Consider the following 24,404-nt stretch of genomic DNA (forward strand, 5'->3'; position numbering starts at 1 on the left):
ATCCCCAAGTACACAAGCTAGAAGAATTATGTGTAGTAAAATAAGTAGTTTGAAAGTATTAAGGATGACTTTGAGTGTTCAAGATTTGTTTGCATCACATGAAGACATTTAAATCCAGAAATATGAGACATATAGTTTAAGGCACAATCCTATCTTTAATCCTTTAAAGATTTAGCAAGTCTAATTCAATCATCCCACTTTATTCCAGTATGAAAGGCTTTTTAAAAACAAACAAACAAACCATACAACTTTAAATATTTGCACACCATCTACTCCAAACAAATTCATTATAAAACCCCTTCCTTGAAGAGAGATTACTGTATCAATCTGCACAGAGAAGAAACTTCTTCTCAGGCAGAACAACAAGGTAGAGTTAACTCGGTTTGTATTTGGATTATGCCTGAGAAACTCCTCAAAGCCCTTAACTACCACACTGACTACCTGAGATAGTGGGTAATGGTGTGCGGGAAGTAGGAACAGACACAGGATCAAAGGACCCCACTTAGACCCATGATGCCCAGCGCATCAACACAAGGACCTGCTTCAGAGTTAACCAAAGAAGAAAACAGGCCTAACATACAAAAAGCGTGAGGCTTTTGGCAATGCTGAAGTTACTAGATTGATCACAGTTTTTCACAAACAAGACTTCCTACGACTAATATTTGAGAAATAGTTCTCAGTAAAATCATAGTCAATGAAACTGTCCATCACTGCACTCATTCTGACAAGAGCTGACTACCAAAACGTAAACAGCAAGCAGACCACAAAAAGAGGAAAGATTACATCAGTGAAAATGCTCATTTTTCTCAGCTGCAAGTGTCACAACACATCTGTACTTCACAAAACCCAGTTATCAGACTTGTCCCAGACAGTCATCTTAAGTACTTTAAAGCTTCCAGAAACATTGTGATCCTATCAAAATAAATTTACAATACGCAGGCAATAGCTACAGTTTAGCTGCAACACTACACTAGAATCAAGCAGCAGTTAAGAGCAGCACTACACTCTCAACATTAACATGGAGTCCTCAACACTCTTCCACACCATCAGCACCTAAGTGATTTTCCCTGGAAAAGCTTCAAAAACAGACTACAATCAGTAGAGAGACATTATTTCTTTTTATGCATGTACTAGTGATCAGTGAGGTAATTGGGGTGGTGAGTATTTTTCAACCAGGAAAACAAAGTCATCTCAACATCCAAGTGACAGTCAACAATTTTTACTTTGATCTTACAGCTAAGTAAAAATAGCTTAGTAAGAAAAGAAAAGCTGTAATCAGGAAAATTATTTTATCAAGATTATTATTTTTATTATTAAATCAAATTTAAGCTAATTGAAATGGTGTTCCTTCCAACAAATCTGTGTGATTAAGATTGGTTCTAGACAAAAACCTGAGCAGACTGCATTGTTTTCAAATAACTGGTGGACAACAGACAACATTTAGAGTACCTGCCAGATTGGGTGAATTTATTCAGGAGCTTAAGTATCAGTAAGTAATTCTAAGACACCAAAGAGATTCAGGATTTTAGCATCAACTTCCATTTGTGCAAGACCTAAGTCTGCATGGGAATTAATGCTTAGTATTGTATTGTTTAGAAAACACAGCAAGACCAGGGTGCACAGTTTCCCTCCAATTTATTAGTAACAGTAGTGCAGCCATCTAGATTTTCACAGAATGGTAAGTAGGTTACTTATGCCTCCTGAATCTGACAGAAATTTTACTCCATCTTAACTCACTTTTCCAAAGAAAAGGCAGGCTAATGGCTAGCTCCTAAAAACCCAAAACCACCTGGATTCACAGACTTTTATTCCTCTCACTGAAGCTGTGTTTTTTCTGTGCAGCTAGAAATGCAAAGTCCACCAGCCCAGAAGCAAACTTTTGCATATGAAGCCTCTCGACAAAAAGGAGTTGAGTCTTGAACTCCTAGAATGCCAGGATTGAAACCAAGAGGACCGTAAATTTTCCTGTGGCTTAACTTCAGGAGTACCACTTACAGGACTAATGCTTAAATCTCCACCCCACTGTCGTCTTTGATGTGTACTAGTAAATACTAACAAGACTGAAAACATGAACAGGTCTTTGTATTACTAAGTAATATTTAGTAACACTCATTTTTTCCTAAAAAAATATCACTTATGAAAGCCTTATTACTAAAAATCTTCCAGGTGTCACTTTTAAAGACTGTGTCAGCTCCATTTAGAAACACATTGGTTCCTTAGGCTCTGTGTCAGAACACATAGCAAAGAGAAACTTGGAAGTAAATGAACCACAAGCCAGTATCTCATCAGCTGCCTCCAATACCACATTTCCACTGCTTTGTATCATCTCACTACTCCAGTACCTAACATACCCTAGGCTCTGCATCAAAAACTAAGGATTTGAACGTATTATTAGCAGTTCATCTAAAAGGAGCTGTATAAAATTAATTGCACAAGAGACTGATTTTGCCTATCGTGCACATTACTTTTTTCTGCTGTTGAAAATAAAGTCTTTATTACATGTTCAAGCTGAATGCTCAATAGAAATTCCCATCCATTTCTTTTCCTGATGGCATTTTTGCAGTAAAAAGTAAGGTGCTCATACTGAAGACCACGAACAACAGAAAAATATTACAGAAGCACTTGCATATGTTACTGAGTTAGTGCACCACATCTTTAAGAAGCAAGTTTGTGCTGAAAAAAAAATACATGATTCTTAGTAGTTTCATTACACGTTCCATTAAATGATAGGCAAAAAAAGCCCCAAAACCCACAACCATAAAAAGAAACCCAGAATGACAAGCAGCAATGCAGTTCACAGAATCACAGCACATGTGGCTGGAAGGAACCTCAAGGATCATCTAATCCAACTTTTCTTGTAAAAAACACAGTCTAGGCAAGATGGGCCAACACCCTGTCCAGCTGAATCCTACATGTCCAATGTTGTGGAATCTACCCTTTCCCCTGGAAGTTTATTCCAACGGCTGATTACTCTCATTGTGAATAATTTTCCTCTTGGGTCTAATTGTAATCTCATCAGGGCAACTGTCATCCATTATCCCTCATCTTTTCATGTGGGTCCTTGTAAAAAGGGAGTCTCCATATATATTGTAGACACCCTTAAATACCGGCTCATGATGAGGAGATTTACCCTGAGCCTTCTTTTCTCAAGGCTGAACAAACCCAGTCCCCTCAGCACTTCCCACTCCTTTGAATATACTTGTGGCCTCAACTTACTGAGTTACACTGCTCCTGCCAACCTAACAATCCTTGCCTTCTGTTTGTGTGCAAGACTCATCCGTGCTGCCATGGAGAAGGTACAGTGAAATTGCACCGATACTAAACAGCAGTTACCGAATGATGGACCTTGAGTTACCCTAAACCAAAGTAATTCGAGTGCCAGCATTCACTTGAACTCAGAGGCCAAAGTGGTCTATGCAGCCAATGAACTTGCTGGCCAGGCTCCACTCAATCTCATCTAAACTGTACCTCATCTTTACAGAAACCCTTTCTATAAAAAGATGGTGACTAGTGATGACATTCAAGTACATTCAATGGAACAATTCTAACACCTAGCATGCAAAATAAGAGTTCAGTGATTTTGTAAATATGGTCCTTGGGAACATTACTGCAGAACCCCTTTCTTCAGTTGACCCTGTATTTGGTATACTTAAAGAATCTCATGGGATAAGCAAAACTTCAAGACTACTCCAGTTAAAACATACTTTAAACTCTTAAACAGGAGATGACAGTCCTATCTACAGAAGATCAGTTGCTACACTACACAGTTAAGATTTAGCTTAATCTTGGATACATGCGTCAAATAGACATAACTCTTAAACCCCAAGGGAAACTAATGCCAAAAAACCATAAGGCAATTTCACGTTGTGTAAAATGAATTTGGGGGGAGGGAAACAAATGTGTAAATAAAAAGTACTTCACAAACTAGAAATATCTGGCAGACACCTTAACCTGTCCCCTTCTGAGTTCCACTGCAGACAGGGCACAGCTAGCCACATCTGGCTTTGATGACACCAACCTTTCTAGAAATGCAACCTTTGTCCTCAAAGCCTGCACGGAACTTCCCTAATTTCCCTTTCTTCCTCTAGAAATGAAAGAAGACTGCTGCAAGCTAAAATGACAAAATAGCAGTGAAAAGAACTGGCACCAAGAACTGCACCATTTCAGACCTCTGAATACAAACTGAGCAAAACAAAACTTTGCAAAATTATGTAATTATGTAAAGTAATACATGGAAATACATGGAAAAAGTCAACACTTGACCATAACTAAAACTGCTCTGTCAAGTCAAGACTGAATGTGCTTCAGCGTAATTCCTACATTCAGGATCGTTTTGACCTGATCTATTTGAAATATTTAATATTGACGTCATCTTGAATGAAAAGCAAAAAACCTTCCTCCCTTTAGCATTGGAACAAAATTAGTATTATTACTCTTCTTTCAGTTCATGCTCAGTCCAACTCCCCAAATACTTCCTATATGAATCTAAACAAGACAATGTGTTCACTGTAGCCCAGTACACAGACTTCCTCTTAACCTCATCCAACCACTACCACTGAGACCAAAAGAGCTGTCAATTTTTACTTCAATTTCCACGTAAGAAAGGCTCTGCTTTCTTTCAATGCCAGAGTTTAACCAGTGATGAAAACATCATGCCTTTAAAATAAACCCTCATTTACCAAACTTTCTATCAAAACATCAAAAACATTTTGCAACTCTTTTCTACACCATCAGTTTTACCAATATCATTTTAAGCTCTCCTAGAATACTGAACGTCACAACATTTTTAAGTATATTTACCTACAATCAAGAAGAACACTGCTGATCTGTACTTCACATCTCCAGATGCACCTTGGATTCTTCCTCATAAATGTATAAAGATGCACTGGGATTTATTAAAAAAAGGTGACAGGTAACATAACTGGCATTTGTAAACGCCCACGTTACCAAATGTGTAAGACAGATCTACACACTTCCTACGTCATTATTTGTCTTTCCCACCCCACAAGTTTCATCTGTAAGCTACACCTACTCTCAGATTACTGCTCTTAATGGAGTGTAAAATCCAATACTGTTTTAGAAGAACTCCCGTAGAAATAAACCAGCTGCCTCTCAGATCTGCAAGCTTAACAAATGTGTATCTACACAACTAGACTACCAACTTTGTAATCTCAAAGACTGAAAACAAGTTTGACAACACCTATTGTCTAAGAAAGACATGTTGACTGAAATGTAATTATGCTTTTCCCTTGCGAAACAAAATCCCCCTCCGTTTCCAATTTTGCCTGTGACTGATGACAGGCAACCTAGTTTACAGCTACTCAGGTGTAGTGGGTTGATGCCGGCTGGATGCCAGACACCCACTAAAACTTCTCTCTCACTCCTCTCTGCAGCTGGACAGGGGAAAGAAAATACAACTATGGGTTCATGAGTTGAGAGAAGAACAGACAATTATCACTCATCAAATACCACCACAGGCAGAACAGGCTCAGATTAGAGATATTAATTTAATTTATTACTAACAAAATCAAAGCATGATAATGAGAAGTAAAATAAAAACTTCAAAATACCTTCCCCCCACCCCTCCCTCCTTCTCAGCTCTACCTCCTACTTAATAGCACAGGGACACAGGGAATTTGGGTTATGGTCAGTTCATAGCAAGTTATTTCTCTTGCTTCTCAGGGAGAGGAGTCCTGCTCCAGCATAAGATCCCTCCCACAGCAAAGGGTTCTCCATGAACTTCTCCAACATGAGTCCATCTCATGAGCAACAAATCTCTGCAAGCTGCTGCAGTGTAGGTCACTCTTCTACAGGGCACCGTCCTTCAAGGACAGGCTGCTCCAGAGGGGGCTTCTCTCTCCACGGGCCTTCCACGTGGTCACAGCCTCCTGTCAGGCATCCACCTGCTCCAGAAGGGGTCTCCTCCACGGGCTGCAGGGGGATTCTGCATCCTCATGGATCTCTCCATGGGCTGCAGAGGCACAGCTGCTTCACCACAGGCTGCACTACTGACTCCAGGGGAATTCCAGCTCTGGTGCCTGGAGCACCTCCTCCCCTCCTTCTGCACTGACCTTGGTGTCTGCAGAGTTTTTCCTCTCACATGTTCTCACCCCACTCTTCTCTGGCTGCAATTACAATTGCTCAATAATTTGTTTTTTTCCTTCGTAAGTATGTTATCACAGAGGCATTACCACAATTTCTAACTGGCCCAGCCTTGAGCAATGGCATGTACATCTTTGAAGCTGCCAGGCATTGGCTCTGCTGGACATGGATGAAGCTTCTAGCAGCTCCTCAAAGAAGCCACCCTGCTACCAAAGCTTGGCCATGCAAACCCAATACACCAGATTATACCTCTTTTGAACACCAGCATTAAACATGAACACTATTCCCACGTTCTGAAATTTTCCTGATATACCAGGGGGTTGTTTGTTTTTAAAATCAACAAATGAGCTTTCCTCCTTACAAAGCCTGTAGGACAAGTCCTGTTCCAAAATGTTCATTCCCAATAAATTGTTTTTAAACATCCTCTTTTATTATTAATGGATTGAATAGCAGTTCATACAATGTAATCATGTACTTTTGCTCCTTTCAGGATTCAGGAAGGAAATTTTTACTGAACACATATTTCTGCACCATTATGAACAGTTTTATCTTCATCCAGTAACAGGCTAATACAATTAAGATCCCTTTAGTTTCTGAACACATTTAAGCTTTTTTTAATTTTCTGGGCATGACAACACAGAATCTTCCCTGCTATCTCCAAGTTTCATCATCTTCTCTATGTCTTAACTAATCTGTACTAACTAACTGCTATCCATCTTAATTCCCATATGAATCTACTTCAAATTCATTTGGATGAGGAGACAGCAGCTAATAAGGACCTCCATTCTACCACAGACCACTGCAATTACACCTCATTTGAAGTCTCTTAAACTCTGAACAAGTCACATTTTCACAGTTTCAACTAAAGCATCTTCTCTTTCCATAATTCCATATGGCTTCATAAATGCTTCTTTCTGACAAGAAAAACAATCGTGCACCCTGTTCATACTGTTTTCAAGAATCCAAAAGAACTACAAAGCATTTCTGCCTAGCATACATCAATTTTAGCCTAGCTACTAAGGCTAATGAACCTGAAGCACACAGTACTAATGGTACATAGAGCACACTTTCCCATTTTTGACAGTACAGCAGGTCACACCACTGTAGATTCAACAGTGATACACACAGAGACTCCATTATGATACTCAACAGAGGCCCCAAAATGTCACTAATCAAAATGGTTAAAATATTTCAAAGCTTCTCTACAAAAGCTAAACCAGACTTGAATTTCATGCTAACCACCCAAACTCAGACTCAGGCAGAGTTTACTCCAGTGTCCCTGGGTAGCTCCATCAACTGACACAGACTAGGGAACTCTAGACTCCAGAGCAGAGGATGCTGGCTTACAATGCACAGTGATTCAGTAATACAGTGTTAGATGCTTTTACGCTTAACTACATAAATAAACCTATGAACACGTACTGTGCACAGAATTTTATTCAGAACTTGCTTATAATATATTACGTCCTGCAAATTAACCCAGTAAAAAATCAAAGAACCTGTTCATACAAAAGAACAGAGTATGTCTGTAGCACTAGTGGGTCTGGAGTATAGAGCCATTTGCCAAAGGAAGACACTCATCTCGTGCCCTGCAGTTACTGTTTTAACAGGTTATTTACAATAATACATAGCAACTGATGTAGCAAGCATTAATTTATAAATCAGAAGGCCATGTATTTGTGTTTCGTGAAAGGCTGAAGACCAGCCTGATTTAGCATCTCACTGAGAAAATAAAATCTGCTGAAACGGCCAGGCAGCAGTGTTCCTTTCTCTTGCCACCAATTTTCACCCTTCTGCAATAGCTGTTTCACTAATTCACACATTTAAGCGCCTGACTAGTCTGAACTACAACTTCGAGCTAATACCAAGCAAGTAGATTTCAAAGTCACTATCACTGACAGTATTTCTTCCTACCTGTTCTTCAACTCACAGCAACACTCCAAACAAAGAAGGACAAATGTAAAAGTCAGAGTATTTGCTTTTATAGTGACAGTCATTGCTTTGGTTTTCTAAGGGAGACGACCTGCCAGAAGACACTTTAATCAAAACTCGTTTAAGAGGCAACACATCTTTATGACTGGCAAATCTACTCAAGAAGCCTGGGTACCTTTAGCATCACAAGTTACTTGTACCACTTTCCCCCCTTGGCATAGTTAAGGTTGTGTATGCTTAGAAGAAAGACACTGAACTGTTCCACACCCCTTGAAAGCTATTTTTTCAAGAGTAGTAACTGCAAGAAGAATGAGCTGAAAAACATTTTTGCCAGCTGCATTTCTTTCCCTACTAAAACTAGATAAAGGTTGACTGAGTCCAGCAAAATTTCAAAGTGGCTATGGGTTTTTAACCTCTTCTCCATCTCAGTTTACCAATATGGACACTCAAAAGAGCTTCAAAGAGACTAGGACTGAAAAAAAAAAACCCAGTTTATTTCAAGTATTTACGTTTTCTAGAAAATCCTCATTTCCTGATGTAGTTTATTTTAAGTGCTTTTATACAATCCTCTTTTGCAAGGCACAGAGTCTGTTTCCGAGACCTAACTCCCAGAATTTGTGGTATATAAAGTCTACAGCCTAATATTCAAAGTTATGAATAAAAAAAAAACAAAACCTGAACATCTTATTAAAACTACTACTGATAGCTAAGTAGCAGAACCAAATTGTTATTCTTCAGTAAAGCTGTACAATACACGTACAGAAGTGCACAGAACTATTTTTTCAATAAAAACCAAGGATGCTCTCAGGTACCCAGATCTTTAGAGTTCCCATCAGTACAAACCTAGGGTTCATTCTCTAGGTTTCTGTTTTTAAAGTACCTGAGTTGATGAGAATTTTCATTTTAGAAAGGCCTTGCACAGCATTTACATTACAGATATGTACCATGTCAAAGGACCTAAAGCATATGGAGGTAAACCACAGGTCATCCAAATAATAAACTAGAAAAGGAAACTAAGTGTTTCAGTCTACACAAGTCACTTAAAATAGTTTCTGTATGGTTCAATGAATGGAAAACAGAAGAATATAAAATACCTCTTGTCCAGTAAGAAAGAGTAAAAGATCTCCTTCTTCTTCTTCACACATGTGAATCTGTATCACTGTTCGAATGGCAGCCTCAAGGTAGTCCCTTTCGGGTTCTGGAGTATAGAATATCTCCACAGGATGGGTGCGACCCGGGATAGTTAGAAGAGGACAGTTATCAAAATAGATCTGAAACTTGCCAGCATCTAAAGTAGCACTCATAACTATAACCTGTAGATTTGGAGGACAAAAAGTTACTCAAAGTTTACAAGAATTTGTGACATGTTATGCACACAATATGTAACTTTAAGAAAGTAAATTGCTGACTGTGACATAAGAATGCTTTCATTACCTGAATACAGCACCCTTGTTATAAAGGTCCAAAAAGATTCCAAGTCCAATACATAAGGTTAAACTACAATTACATTGTTTCTAGAAGCTTCCTCAGTACAAAGCACATTAAGAATTTCCTAGGTTAGCCTTCCAATATACATTATCACAGATCAAAAAACAATTATAAAAATCAGCTAATGGTAAGCACACATACTCTATCCACTATGCCTGCAACTAGAACAGAGATATTGTTGGACTTCATCATTACTGACCTTCAAATCAGATCTCTGTCTTACAACTTCCTTCAAAACTCCCATCAAGATATCCGTAGCCAGTGTTCTCTCATGGGCCTCATCAAGAATTATAACACCATAGCGCTCCAGCAAAGGATCATTCATTGCTTCACGAAGTAACATACCATCAGTCATATATCTGAACACAAACAGAAACAATCCCAACACACTTTTTATTAAGTTTGATGCAGAATCCTCTTTCATATTCACCTGGTTGCTTGAACTAAGCTTTTAATCAACTTTTTAAAAGTAGGAACACCAGCAAACTACTTCCAACACTGTAACAAGTCCATTTCAAGTTTTCAAATAGAGTATAAGTGGAATCTGGGATTATGGGCGGGAAGCTTAAAAAAAAGAGAGAGGGGGAAACAAGGTTCAGTAGCATTTACGAAAGTTTGTAGACTATTACTGGCAGCATTATTATTCCACACCTAAGCTCAAGAGACAGGAAAAGAAAGGGAAGAAGGAAAAACACCCTCTAAAATCCAAGATACAGTGTTTCTGCAACTGCTTTCCTTTTCTGTCTGCAGATCACCTGTTCACTTCTGACTTTTCTGTTACTGTTACATTTCTTTTTCCACCTTAACTTTATGCCCAGCCCTTCAATAACTTGCATGACCAAGGAGAAAACATCTTTTGATAGAGAAGTAGTAATCCTTGAACCACACTATGTGGTGTTTTTAACTGAGCATTTTAAATGTAATCTGAAAATGACGTATTACATGCACCTGGCTCCTGGCAGCACAGGAATCTATAGCAGCTGACAACTAAAATGCTCCTGACTATGTCTCTCAGAGTCAGGTTTAGGCCAGTGTTGAATCTTTGGGAAGTTTTCTTTACTGAAATAAGCTACTGAACTTCACCAGAAGTACCGTGAATAGGAGATACCACACAAAAAACATCAGCTGAATGCACAACAAAGAGAAACTCCATGCTGATGCGCTTTATTATGAATAGCGCCTTAATAATAAAATACTTATTCAGATCACCACCTCCTTTACGGATCATTTAAAATCAAATTCTATAGAGTTCAGTGATTTCTTGAGAAGGAATGAATAATTTCCAGCTCTACTCATGCCTCACACCTCAGTTTCTCTCAGCTCATGCTATGGCTCCCATCTCTCTTCCCCACTCAGACACAAAGCACCAATCCACAGATTCACTCCCTTATTACTCCTTTCATAACTTTGCTCACATCCTTCATTACCCTGTGATTCCCCCAGCTCCAAGTACGCTGTTATACCTTTACCTGACAGCTGCCATACTTACTTCAAAATGGTTTTTGCGCTACTGCAATCTTCAAACCGAATGGAGTAACCAACCTCCTGGCCCAGCATGACATCCATCTCATCAGCAACGCGCTGTGCCACACTCATCGCAGCCACTCTTCGGGGCTGGGTACACGCTACTCCCCTCTTTGGGCCAGGTAATGAGCGCATGTAGTCAACACACCACTGAGGGATCTGTCAAGAATCAAGTTCAATGATAAACACACTTCAAAAGGTCACATGGAATCTGTAACCTTTGTGTTGAATCAAAAGTTAGTTAAAATTCCACAGAGATGCCAACTGCACACACAAAAATATCCAAAGCAGGAGAGCAGACAAGACTAGTTAGTTGGATTCAATGCCACTAAATAAAGCACACTCTCATTAAGCATGTACATAACTATCTTTGAAGCTATCAAGGAAATACATAGGTTCACCGTACATTTTAGCCCCGTTAGACCAATACCTTTTACACATACTTAGCAGCAGCCAACACGATCCAGGACAACCAAAATTAAAGCTAACACACTCAAAATTTGAGATCAGTAGCACAGTTTCAATTTTACAGTAAGCAAAAATGTATTTTTTGTCTTTAAAAAGTAATGCTTATTACTACATTTAAGCAAAAATAATTATTTCAGTATTAAAGAACTGTCTTAGCCAAGTAGTGCAACAAATAAAATGAACAGATAATTAAGTTCATTAGGTTTATTACTGTTTTTCAGAAATTTCATCAACCTGATATAAAACCCCTATGCTTTCCTTCCTGTACCAGCACTCATTTTATTTGCCAGTCAGTAGTTTTCTGCTCCTGTTAAGAATCTTGAAACAGTAAGAATCATCCAAAATAAGTTTTATTCAGAGTTCCTAAGGTCAGTAACAGTTTGATGGCGATAGAACGTTCTCAGTGTGACACTTTATGAGGAGACATCTCCAGGCCTAACCAGTTCCAAGCCTACAGACCAAAAAAACCCCACTCGCTCCTAGTAACTACTTTTCAAGTATTCTTAAAAGCACGAAGAGTAAAAAGAAAACATATCCTTTGTACATTGTACCAATGAGGAATAAGAGAGAAAGCAGCATAATTTTAACCAGGAAAATGTCTGCTCTTCATTACTATATATTCACAGCAAAATGGACGTAAGTAAACACTAAAACATACCCAGAAGCAGATGAGTGTGGTCTAATGCATTTTTTCTTCATTTTTTAAATGAAGAATATACTTCCACTATAAATGTAAGAAAAATAAGGCAAACAGAATCAAAATATGACAGGAGACTACTAGACTGGTGTGAAGAACTCAAATTTCTGAAAATCCTATTCAAAACCAGAAGTAATAGCAGTTCTTGAACACTTAACAGCAGCAACACGAAACCCTATCCTGTATCATATACATGGCTCCCCTGCTTACCAAGTCACTAGTAACAGCTCAACTCTAAAAATACTAGGTGAAGCTTTTTGACTTTAAATAGAGCAAGTCCTGAAATAAATTTTGAACCAGCAGGTCTGTCAGGCCACTGCAGCATGAAATAAAACCAATTTAAAAGTGATTTTCCAAAATCCTTCAGCACTGCTGTCAAATGAAAGAAAAGGGTTCCACAGACTTCCCTGTGCTAGGCTGATACAGACAACCACCCCAAGACTCTTCCTGTCCAGCTTTTAAAGACATACAAATACTGGGAAAAAGGGCTGTGCCATACTGCATTTTTTTTACTTCAGTCATGTCTGGGAATATACTGAACACTTCCTATGACCTGGTTCTTATGAAACCTAGCCTAAACTTAACTCCTCTGACAGAAAGAAACCCTATACCATCATCAAAACTCCTGACTTTCCTTAAAAAAAGTCATTTTATCAATATCAAAAGCAGGAGGAATGGCTTTAGTCAGCACCATTTAATCTCAAGGACTTTCTCAATTAAGAGAGATTTTCAAATATAACTTCCATAAACCGGAGGAAGCAGCAACTACACATACAGTGGCCTCTAAGATCAAGGATAAATGCACTAAGAGTTGTTACAGACTACTTCAAAGTCAAAGGAACTTCATGATTTTAGAGAATGCAGAGCAAGAAACAGAAGAGCACTGCCCTTTCTGGCTTTTTTGAGCCTCTCCAACTTACTGAAAACTTCCTCAGTTTTTTAACTTTTGTTGCATGGCAGAATTCTCTGAATTTTCATTATTTGAGAACCTGTATCAGTTCTCCTGCACACTGCAAAGGACAAGGATTAAGCTATACTCTGCATCACCTTGCTTCTGAACTTCACTCACCAAGAAATTCTGCTGAAAAGTGGCATCACTTATGTTACATCAACACACAAAGGAGATGCTACTCTACCATTCTCTTTACAAAAAAAAGTGAGATTATTATACCAGGACCACATATGATCCCATATTTAAAAGACAGTGAACATTGCAATTACAGCAAGTAATTATTTCCTTCCTAAGAGAAATCAGGCACACCCATTCCACCACTGAGCATGTTCCCAGCGCATTTAGAAAAACCAGTTAACTTTGAAGGTTAAGTTTAAATTACAAATCAAGCCACTGCAAACACTAAAGAACTGAAAATTAATGTCTTGGCTTCCAATATACTTCTTCAGTACTTTGGAGCTTAAATCTATGTGAAACAAGTGAGAAGAGTTTCATATTCTGCTTTTTCCACTGTCTGAGCCAAGCATTTCCAATCCTGGGTGCTCTACAAGACTAAAAAGAAAACATGCACATAATCACAGAATCACAAAACGGTTTGAGTTGGAAGGGATCTTAAAGATCATCTGGTTCCAACCATCCTGCAATGGCCAGGGACAGCACCCACCAGACCAGACTGCTACAAGCCCCATCCAACCTGGCCTTGAGCACTTGCAGGGATGAGGGATTTATAACTTCTCCAGGAACTTGTTCCAGCATTTTACCACTCTCACAGTGAAAAATTTCCTAACACGTAATCTAAATCTCCCCTCTTTCAGTTTAAAAGTAACTTCTCCTTGTCCTATCACTATCTACCCATGTAAAAAGTCACTCTCCATGGTTTTTTGTTAAGTCCTCTTTAGGTACTGAAAGGCCACAATGAGGCCTCCCCAGAGCCTTCTCCTCTCCAGGCTGTACAATCCCAACTCTCTCAGCCTGTCTTCATAGGAGAGGTGCAGATAATAATCAGGGAAGGGACTTGAAAGGCAGCAGCTCACTATGAAAAAGATTATCTACTACTGTATAGCCTTCTACTATCCCAATGAAAGAGAAGATAATAATCTTGGAAATAGTATTTTTCAAATGTTGCTTGTTTTTATTTGTATAAAGTTGGCATTAATACCTCATGTACACTTGCAGTTTGAGCAGCAAAGGATTTCTTAGCTGCAGAAAAGTATTTAGCTTGCTCTGATCAATGAATTTAAGGAGAAGAAAAACAATCATCCCCCAATAGGTTTTAAGGCAGCAATTGACCACAAAAAGGATGTGACACTATCACATGCTAAACAAAGTTTTCATTAGGTGGCAGCAGGACAATTTTCAGTGGTATGTCCCTACAGAGACACTGTCAAGTATTTCAAAATGTATCTGCAACCTCACAGAGCAAATTCAGAGGAAGCAGGGAAGCTTTCGAGACAGCTTATGTGCTTCTGGTAGCATAAATCCCACATGTGTTAAATTACTTAAATCCTTTCAGAAAGTAAGGGTTAAAGTAGTAAGAAAACTCAAGAAAAGCTTTATGCCTGAGGAACGACAATGACACAACCCTTATATCTACAAGTTTTCAGATCACACAACAAGTAATCATCTTTTCATATAGGTAAGTACCATTTTTTAATATAATATTCAGGATGCTGCATCTTCCAAATAACTACATAATCAAACCTTTCCCAAGAATTCTATACAGTCCTGGTCTTGGCTTACACACTTCACAAAAGCAATAATGTCATAACACTACCTTCTGAACAATACATTGGTTCCGAGAATGTGCAGCAAGGTCCTGTAACTTCAGATATTTCAGGCACAGGTATAAAAGATATCCAATGTACTACTATGTCCTTCACATTTTCTCAACATCCAAAATTTTATGACCAAAAATTTACTGTCTGTAAGACTTACTTAGCTACAATCCATTTTATAGAGACTAGAATATTCTTCCATTTTTATTTTCAGTCTAGATAAATGGATTTTATCAGATTATAGAACAAAGAACTTTTTAACATTACTTTTCCACAGACTACACGGCAAACCAGAGGATAAAGTTTTGAACAAGTTTGCTCTGCTATAAATACCCAGGTGTTCCTTGTATCTTAGACATTCCGTATTTACTGGTCCTCAAAATTTTTCTTGAGGCTTAAGGAAGCTCTGCACATCTGTTATCATTACTTTTGGTGCTGAGGGAGACTTTTAAAGCCATCACCCTACCAAAAAAAGTGATTTTTAACTGCAGCACTGAAAAGCTCTACAACCTCTGAAAAGTTTCAGTAACAAGGAAACATAAGTATTCAAACATTCAAGTTTGAATATCACCAAAACACATGATTCAATCACATGTCAGAATTGTATCTGACATTTTAATTCCTTTTGATTTTTTATCTGTAGCAGTAAGTTTCATAAAACATGAACGAGTTCATACTTTGTAGCTGCTATCTACACAGACAGCTGAACAAATTATTTGGAACCACCACTTCAGTTTGTGGATTAGTACACTTCTGTCACACCATTAAATCTCTATCTTCCTCTACCAGAGACCTACCAATTCATAAAGCCCAATGGAAGCAGGGGCCTGGGAGCAGTACTGGATTTTTAAAGTGGAAGATGCTGTAAGATTCTCCTCACCTTTGCACTCATTAAGCAAATACAACATTCATTAAATTAGTTTTGCTTACAGCTTGTGAAGTATTCTTATACAATTCTTTTCTCACACACACCTACCAACAGCCACAATCTTTAAAAAAATGCAGTATCATCACGGAGATAAGAACTCACCTGTGTTGTTTTACCAGACCCAGTCTCTCCAACCAGCACAAATGACTGATGCCTAATCAAAATATCCGTAAATCTTTCTTTATATTCCCAGACAGGAAGTTGTAGCCTTTTTTTCAGGATATCATAATATCGTGGTGTATGTGGTAGATTTGTGAAAGGGTTAATACTGTGTGGAATCATTGCTGGTTTTATAGCTGGTAACCCAGCAGCCGCATAGTATGTAGAGTTAGATGCAGGTCGCAGATCCTTTTCCTTGTCCCTTTCTCTGTCACGATCTCTATCTCTGTCACGATCCCTGTCACGATCTTTCGAACGGTCATCTCTGTCCCTGTCCCGGTCTCGATCTTTCCTAAAATGAGTTAAGAGACACAGCAGAAAATGAGACACTTGAATATTTAAATGTAGAGGAGGAATTTAAATACAATGCAACCCTAAAGATACCCAGTATAAAGCAGATACAAACCAAATCTTTACCTGGAAGGATAAGCACCAAGGAGTAACAACAGTATATACGATGCATACTCAACATTAGATATATGTATAGCTACACTTGTTGTACCTAAACACTACAACATTTCCTCTCATTACAGGCAAGACTGAATAAAGTTAACACATGGAGAGATGAAAAATTTAACCCTCTTCATTTAATGATTATAAAGAATCAGCTGTGCAGTGTAGATCTCTCATCCTTACTCGCTGCTGCTGCAAAAGAGAACACTAAACAGTCTTTTTGCCTACCTACTAAAGGAATTATACTCATCCACAAAAAACTGACTCAAGATAATAAGCAAGCCATGCAAGGAAAGTTTGGTTTTATTACTCCACAATGACTCTGTACCATTTTTGTTTCAAGTCTTATACACAATTCTGACTCCGTTAACTTTGATACAGTTGTTGAGTCTGGAACTTAAGACTTAAAACTAGCCACTACAGTTCACAGAATCAGAATCATTTAGTTTGGAAATGACCCTTAAGATCATGGAGTTCAACTGTTAATCCAACACTACCAAGCTGTACAGTACCTTCTCCAGTATCACTTCCTACCACACACTTAAACAGCATTTATGTAATCCCATTTGTTCCAAATATTAAGCAGAAAAATCCACTGTATGTGCAAAAGAAAAACAGTATTCTCAAACTCTGGCCTCAGTCTTTTTGAGAGTTTCTAATTCTGCAAGTCCATGTACTTGCTCTTGCACACAACCCCAATCTTCCTACAAGCACACAATCACAAAAGAATCCAAAAACTACAGTTGCATGCTTTTAATAAAAATTCCCTGTTCAGGACTTTGAAACAAGCCCTACTTTACAAAAACACTCCACCCCATTTTAAACTAGATTAAGTTAAAAGATTAGCAGCATCTTTGCCTGCAAAACTGAGGATATCCTAACATTTGGCTCTTTTTGTGCGTTAACTGAAATCCCATCAAAAAGGCAAAACAACAAACTAAGTCAACACCAGCTTTATAGTAAGTGCACACAAATATTTCTAAGGATATTAAGCAAAAAAACAAAACCTCGCCTCCTTCTTCACCAACACTCAGGCATGTCTAGAGAGCACATCCAAAGAAAACTGTTGCCAACACCCCTCTCCGGAGTTTTTTTTTTTAATACATACAGTTGGCATTCAAATGTAACTACTAAAATAATACTAAATTCTGACCTACGGGGAAGATGCAGTAACCAAGATTATTCTACAAATAAGTAGTACACAAAAGTGCTGTGCTTTGGAAACAACCACCACTACTCTTCTCATATAAATTAATGTAATGTATGCAGCCTTTTTTTTTTCCCCTCAGTACTTCAACGTATTATGACAACAGAGGTCATAGTAAGATTTTTTTAACATAACTTCTTTTAACATAGACTCACTGAACACAAAGAAAGATTACAAAACATACTGTTTACTGCCACTTACTTAACTCAGTTGTATACAGATTATCCTGAAGTTTTAGACTCTGAGTAATCTAAAAATTAAGACCCTTTCTAGGGCATTTGTTTGAATCTGAGATAGCCTCACTTTAACATTACTTCTAACACAGTCAAATACTGTACAAGCTAGAAATCTCTTCTTACTGTAAAATGCCAGGCAGATATTGCAGAACCCAACAGGTTCATATTCTCCATATGGAAGTTAGCCCTGTTCGAAGGAACTAGGCTCCATTATGCTACTAAGATGGTGTAAGTCTAATAGCATGTATCAGACAGCAACAAAGCTTTGGATGTGCAGCTGATGAGCTATTCATCTTTTCAAAACCTGCAGGCACTAGGACATACGAGTGCATGGTACAACAGTAACATAAGCAGGAAAAAGAAATAAAGGTATAAAAGCAATTCAAGAATAGTAAAGCCAGGGTAAAATGCAACAACACACTTCACTGAAGGTAGAATACTAATGTGCAGGTTTCGGTTTGGTTTTTTACAGCCTTCTTTTGTGTATGTGTGTTTCCGAAGGATTTTTATCCTTCACTGGTATCTCGTTAAAGTGTAAATAAACCACATCAACAAAATCTATTCCACAACCATTTACTTACACAGTATCACATCAGCAGCTTCTGCACTGCAGACCATCAAGTGTACCTTTCGGTAAGCTTCAGCCCCCCATGAAGCAGCCCTAGTGCTGAAATGAACACATGCACACTATTGCCAACCCTTCCCATGTGTCAGCACAAGCATTTCACCAGCCTTGTGAAGAACCAACCTTCCCACCAGCATTAATTCTAACTTGGATCAGGTTCTCTGATGTAGCCTCCCAAACTCTCCCTTGTAGCACTTATTTTCCGTGTTGGGAGATACTTGTGTGGGCTTAAAACGGACAAAAATACAACCTGATGAACAAAACAGTGAATTAAATGGACTACAAATACAATCCAACATGGGAAGTGCCATTAATCCCCCATGTCTCAGTTTCTTCACTGAACTCTTACAGCTTTTTAATTATGCAAACAGAAAGGAAACGTATCAAGCTATATGTACATTTCAGAAGTACAAAACTATTTATGTGTTAATAAAGGGAGTTGAGTATCTTTCTTGTTTTCAAAAAGCAGAAGAGAAGCAGGGACAACAAGATCCTACCATAGAAACAACACAACATACAACGTGCCTTCAAACTTACTCTCCAACACTGATAATTACATAGCAGCACTTCCCCTAAAACTGTTACCCAGTCTCCCATTATTACTGAAGCTTAGCAGACACAGACTCCCTTGGTCAACAAGCAAAAAGAGGAATGACAGTTATGCTGCCATATTAAATTTCCTTAACTTTCTAAAACTGTGGCTGGGCAGTTCTTCACTTGTAAACGGTCACATTTTAGCTTTTTAAATATTGCACAGAGAAAACAGAACTCAAACACAAAAATTAACAGTAAAATAATAATTTAATCACTTTTGTCTTGTGCCTGAAACCCATAACAGCCTCCATGATCAGAAGGGGGTTGGGATTTTTTGCTCTGCTTTTAAATGAAAAAGTCTGGTCTGCTCTCTGCTTCCACTTCCCTACGCAATATATAATATATACAGATATGAACACAAAAGAAGCACTGTAACAATCACTAAATAAGAGCGCTTCTTTTGGTAAAAAAAATGTAAAAATAAAAATGGAAATAAAGGACTCAAACCACTGATCATCACAGTGAAAGTTTAAACCCATCTAAAAGACCATCAGTACTTTTCCCCATTACTAAGCACAGCAATAGTTGATGAAAAAAAGGCAGTGCAGCTAAAGGAGTTTCAGTTCTATCCAGAAAATAACCAACTGATGTTACACAACTGAAATACATGTAACTGACATATCTGAATAATCTGAAATACTTACAACTAAAAAGAAAATAACATATTTTAAAATAGTATGTATGTAATTCATAGAAACACTGTAGCCAAAAACCTTCCATACAATTTCTATTTTTGCAAAATGTTTTTTACTTCACAGACAATACTTTAAGTCTGGAAGAAAACAGATGTCATACAGATGTTTACGGTTACACCAACAATTACAAACCTGTTGAACAGGTAGAGCCCATGCGGCACTGCTGCCGTGTAGAGACACTCATACCAACAGGGGCCTCCATCAAAGAGGAACTAAAAAAATACAGGTTCACTTAAAGTAACTTTCATATTTTGTCAGGTAGTCCAGTTTGGATGCAAGACAAACTACTGTTCTGAATGTGAAGTGGTAACCATGCAAGGAGCTCATCCAGCTTAATCCCGCTCCAAAACCACCCGAATTGCAGAAAGGCGCTCTCGACACAGAGGCAGACGTGTACACACACGCTTTTAACAAGACTCCACGCATCTTCCTTTTGGCCTTGCATAAGCTGCAAAACCAAACTACTCCAAAATAAACCAACCATGTAACATTAGTATGCCTCATGCTACACCAATTAAGATTTCAGGTCATTTAAGAAATAATCATGCTCAGTAATTATGCTTATAGTGACTTGTTCTCAGTCCTATACCATTTAATGCTTTTACTAGCAGAGGTGGGGACAAAGAAGGGGCATAAGGCCAGCATTTCTACAGCTTTTAGGTACCATAAAGGTCAATGTCTTCTAGTTTAACACTGGTGGGAACTCATTGCAGTACATACAAAATGGTAAGACTAAGAGTTCGGAATAACACTACATGATCAATAAAAACAGTAACAAATAAAGCCACACCAAAACTATAAAACCCACCAATATACAAACAGGGAAATACTGACCTATGATTATCTTTACAACCAGCTGAAACAGTCGTACCACATTTAAATAACGCCCGGTTTTGACATAACCACTTGGTAATTTTACAAAAGCCTCTACATACAGAAAAGCTGTATATGTACAACTTTTCTGCAGACTCAGAGTACAAGGTATTTCAACCTCGGGGAAATCATACAACAATGCATTAACGGAGACAAATAGTTCAATACATTTATTTTAAGAAACATTATTATGATGATCCTACAGACAGGAAACAGAAGTTGAATAATAAACTTTGTTTAGCTGAGAAAAATGCATCAAACTCTAGGGGTTAAAAACTGAAGCTATACAAGCTTACATTAAAAAAGGCCAAGTTTTGCAAAGGCTGTTTAGCAGTGAATATTAACTGCTACATTAGCCTTATACTTATTGTAACCCTTGAGGACAAACTCAAGGATTTTTCTTAGATAAACACTCCAAAACAATGCTGATGGACTTTAGTAATTGTTTAATTCATGAACATCTCCTGTGCTACATAAAGAAGGCCTGACTAAACAAACATCGCATTTCTTTGTACTCCTTGAGACTTTAGAAATTTCCTTTAAGAGCCTCTGCCTTTCCTCCCCCTCCTGCCCAATTAGAGGGGAAAAGATTATGTAAAGAAAGCTCTAAAGCAACGCTGAATTTAAGGACAGCACCAGTGCCTTGTCTGTGTTCCTGCAATTACATTAACTTCAACAAAAATACGCTGAACCGTGTGCAGTACAGTCCTAAAACTTTAACCTTCGCAAAACAAAGGAAAAAATAATCACTCCCTTCTTGCCCCCTACCTCAAAACCCACCTCACCATCGATTCTTACTTCAAGCCAAGCACACCACCGAGAGTGACTGATGAAAAATGTTAACAAAGGAACAACGCTCCCACCAGTGCAGGCACTAATAACACGGGCTGCACAAACCTCGTGCTCACCTCCAGGCCCACGTTTGCCAGACACCTCAAGCCAGAAAGAATAAACAAATCAATACAAAGGAAGAGGGGAGAAGGAGTGGGAAGGGCGACTATAAATACGAAGAACTGCAAACAAAGCGTGGCGCGGGGGCGCGGGCCCAGCAGCGCGCCACCCCCGCCACGGGCGCCCAGCCCAGCCCACTCGCCCGAGCGGCTGGGCCGGTGCCTTCCTCCCTTCCTCCTCCCGGCGCCGCCGCACGAGGCCCTCCCGCCCGCTCCCCACGCCATCCGCCCCCCCGAGGGGCCCGCCCGGCGGGGCGGCCGATGCCGGGCCAGGCCCAGCGCTCCGGGGAGCCGCGAGGCTTCGGGGCCTGCTCGGCCGAGGCGGCGTCGCTGCAGCCTCCCCCTGTCCCGCACGGCGGCCGCCCCGCGCCCCGGGGAGCCTCAGCCCCGGAGGGGCGGCCGAACCCAGGGATGGGGCGCAGATGGCGCGGGAGCCGCCGCGATCCCCCCACCCGCCCCGCCGCGGGCCGCGCCGCCGCTCACCCGTCGGTGGTGCGTTTCTTGCTGGAGCTGTAGTCGTCCCCCAGATCGAGGCGGTGGCGCTTGGACATGGCGATGGCGGTCGGTCGGTCCGTCCGTCCGTCCGTCCGGGTGCGGCAGGCGGGCACTCTGCGCTCCCTCCCCGAGCGGCGGCGCGGCGAGGCACGGCCGACAAAATGGCGGCCGGAAGGAAGCGCCGGGAGCGCGCGAGGCGCTCCCGCGCGGACCCGTTGGCGAAAGCCTCCCCTGGGCGCGAGCCCGCCAGCCCCGCCCCGCCCCGCCCCGCGCGCTCCCGCGGCGGCGCGAGGGGAGCCGGTCCGTGCCCTGCCGGAGAGCCCCCGTCATAGGATCAATGGGTTACAGGATCATCCAGGGGGGAAAAGACCCTTAAGATTATCCAGTTCGACCGTCCACTCAGCACTACCACTGTAACCACTCAATCGTATCACCCAGCGCCAGATCCAAACACCTCTTGAACACCTCTGGGGGTAGCGGCTCCACCACCTCCCTGTGCAACTTATTCCAGTGCCTGATCACCCTAACACGGATTGATTTTTTCTAATACCTAGTCTGAATCTCCCTTGTCTCAGCTTGAGTCGATTTACTCTGGACGTCTCGCTACAGGCACAGCAGAAGAGACCAGATCCCACGCAGCTACAACCTCCTGCCAGGGAGCTGTAGGGAGCCATGAGGTCCACCCTGAGCCTCCTCCAGGCAGAACAGCCCCAGCTCGCTGAGCCGTTCCTCATAAGAGAGGTTTTCTAGACCTTTCACAAGCTTTCTGCCCTTCTCTGATCACACTCCAGCATCTCACACAATACTTGAGGTGCAGCCTCACCAATGCTTGCTCCCTGTCCCTCTTCACAGTCCTTCTCCTCGAGGTTACAAGCTTTGCTCACCTGCTTGAATGAGCACTCGCTCCTGCTACCTGACTGTCGGAGCAAGGCTGCATTCACATAAATGGCTCAGCTAACAACATGAAAGTAGTCAGGAAAGATCATCTAGCAGCAGTGACCTGTTCCGCAAGTACAGCCAGCTCAGCAAGTGGGTCTTTGTCCATAGATTCACGTTCCAAAGATTTGCCGGAATTACTTTAATACAGCTATTAAAATATTTAATATAGACAAATCCATAGGTTATTTTTTTTTTTTAACAGAAGAGCATTTCTGTCCCTAGTTTTAGATAATATAGCAAAATGGCACACACAGCTCCACTGGAGTTCTAGACGTTAGTGTAATAAAAATAAGATTTTTATGCTTAGAGTTATCAACCAAAATAAATATTCCTGGAAACTGGATTTTGAACTTTTCCTGTGAAGCTGGAAGTAATTTTTAAAATTATACTACAAAAAACTACAAAAAACACTGGAATATCTCTGTCAGAGGTTTCTAGAGGATAAACACTACAGAGTAATTCCCAAATATCAAGCTTACTTGTTATGCTATGGTAGCGTACCCAGAGCTGCGTTGGCTGAATGCGCCTAAGGGAAGACTTTCTACACATCTTTCTAAATGAATTTTAAATTATGTCTAAAACAAAAGCAAGTGTTTATTGAAATAGAGTACTTGAATAGGACACATTTAGGAGGGAAAAAAAATAGTGGCTAGGTCTCCCCAGAAAGTGGGAGAAAAGGGGAAGAAGATAAAAGCACTACATGCATTAGTTGGGATGAGAAGCTAGTGCTGGGCGGTTCTGAGAAGGCCGCAAGTGTCCAACAATGGGAGCGTGGAGAACTCTGCAGCTATTTCATATCTTCATTTCTCCCTATGCACAGCAGCATAAATCTACTTATGGTCTTGCTCTAGGTTACCCTATGGCCAATATCAGGGAAGTTTCTGCTTTAGGAGGTAAGAGAAAAGCAGGTGTCTCAGCTGGTATGAAATCTGAGGCTACAGCTCAGCAACAAATGCAAAAAAGGGGGAAGAAGTTGTGTGCTAGTTGGGGTGAACAAGTGTGTGCTATGCCCCAGACTGATATCCCACAAACTAGTTCACTCTGTTAACAATTGTTAACTTCACAAACTTCTGAACTCATCCTCCACTCAACCATGCTTTGAGCTATTCAGCTGCATAATAACTGATCTGGTCCCACCCCAAAGGGTTTAAGACCTTCCTCCTGAAAGCACACAGATGCCTTATTTTGCTAATGCAAATAATCCTTTTAACTTCAAAGGGATTAACAAGGAAGGAGTAGCAAAACTAAGCATGTAGGTAAGTGTTTGCAGGATCACAGCCTAAATATAAGATGAGACAAGAGAAAAAAAGAC

General features: G+C 40.0%; 1 protein-coding gene across 1 annotated transcript in view; it reads right to left on the reverse strand.

Moving 5' to 3' along the window:
• The window catches only part of DHX15 (DEAH-box helicase 15), a 51,936-nt gene extending 29,609 nt beyond the window's left edge, over nt 1-22,327 (reverse strand). The window contains exons 1-5 of the mRNA XM_032107973.1: nt 22,142-22,327; nt 15,969-16,317; nt 11,012-11,205; nt 9,722-9,881; nt 9,129-9,347 (exon numbers count right to left, since the gene is read on the reverse strand). Coding sequence (XP_031963864.1) covers nt 9,129-9,347; nt 9,722-9,881; nt 11,012-11,205; nt 15,969-16,317; nt 22,142-22,209 — 990 coding nt within the window. The 5' untranslated portion in view covers nt 22,210-22,327. The remainder of the gene's footprint in view (nt 1-9,128; nt 9,348-9,721; nt 9,882-11,011; nt 11,206-15,968; nt 16,318-22,141) is intronic.
• Nucleotides 22,328-24,404: the final 2,077 nt, after the last annotated feature.

This window comes from Corvus moneduloides, chromosome 5 (assembly GCF_009650955.1).
Source record: "Corvus moneduloides isolate bCorMon1 chromosome 5, bCorMon1.pri, whole genome shotgun sequence".
Taxonomy (NCBI): domain Eukaryota; kingdom Metazoa; phylum Chordata; class Aves; order Passeriformes; family Corvidae; genus Corvus; species Corvus moneduloides.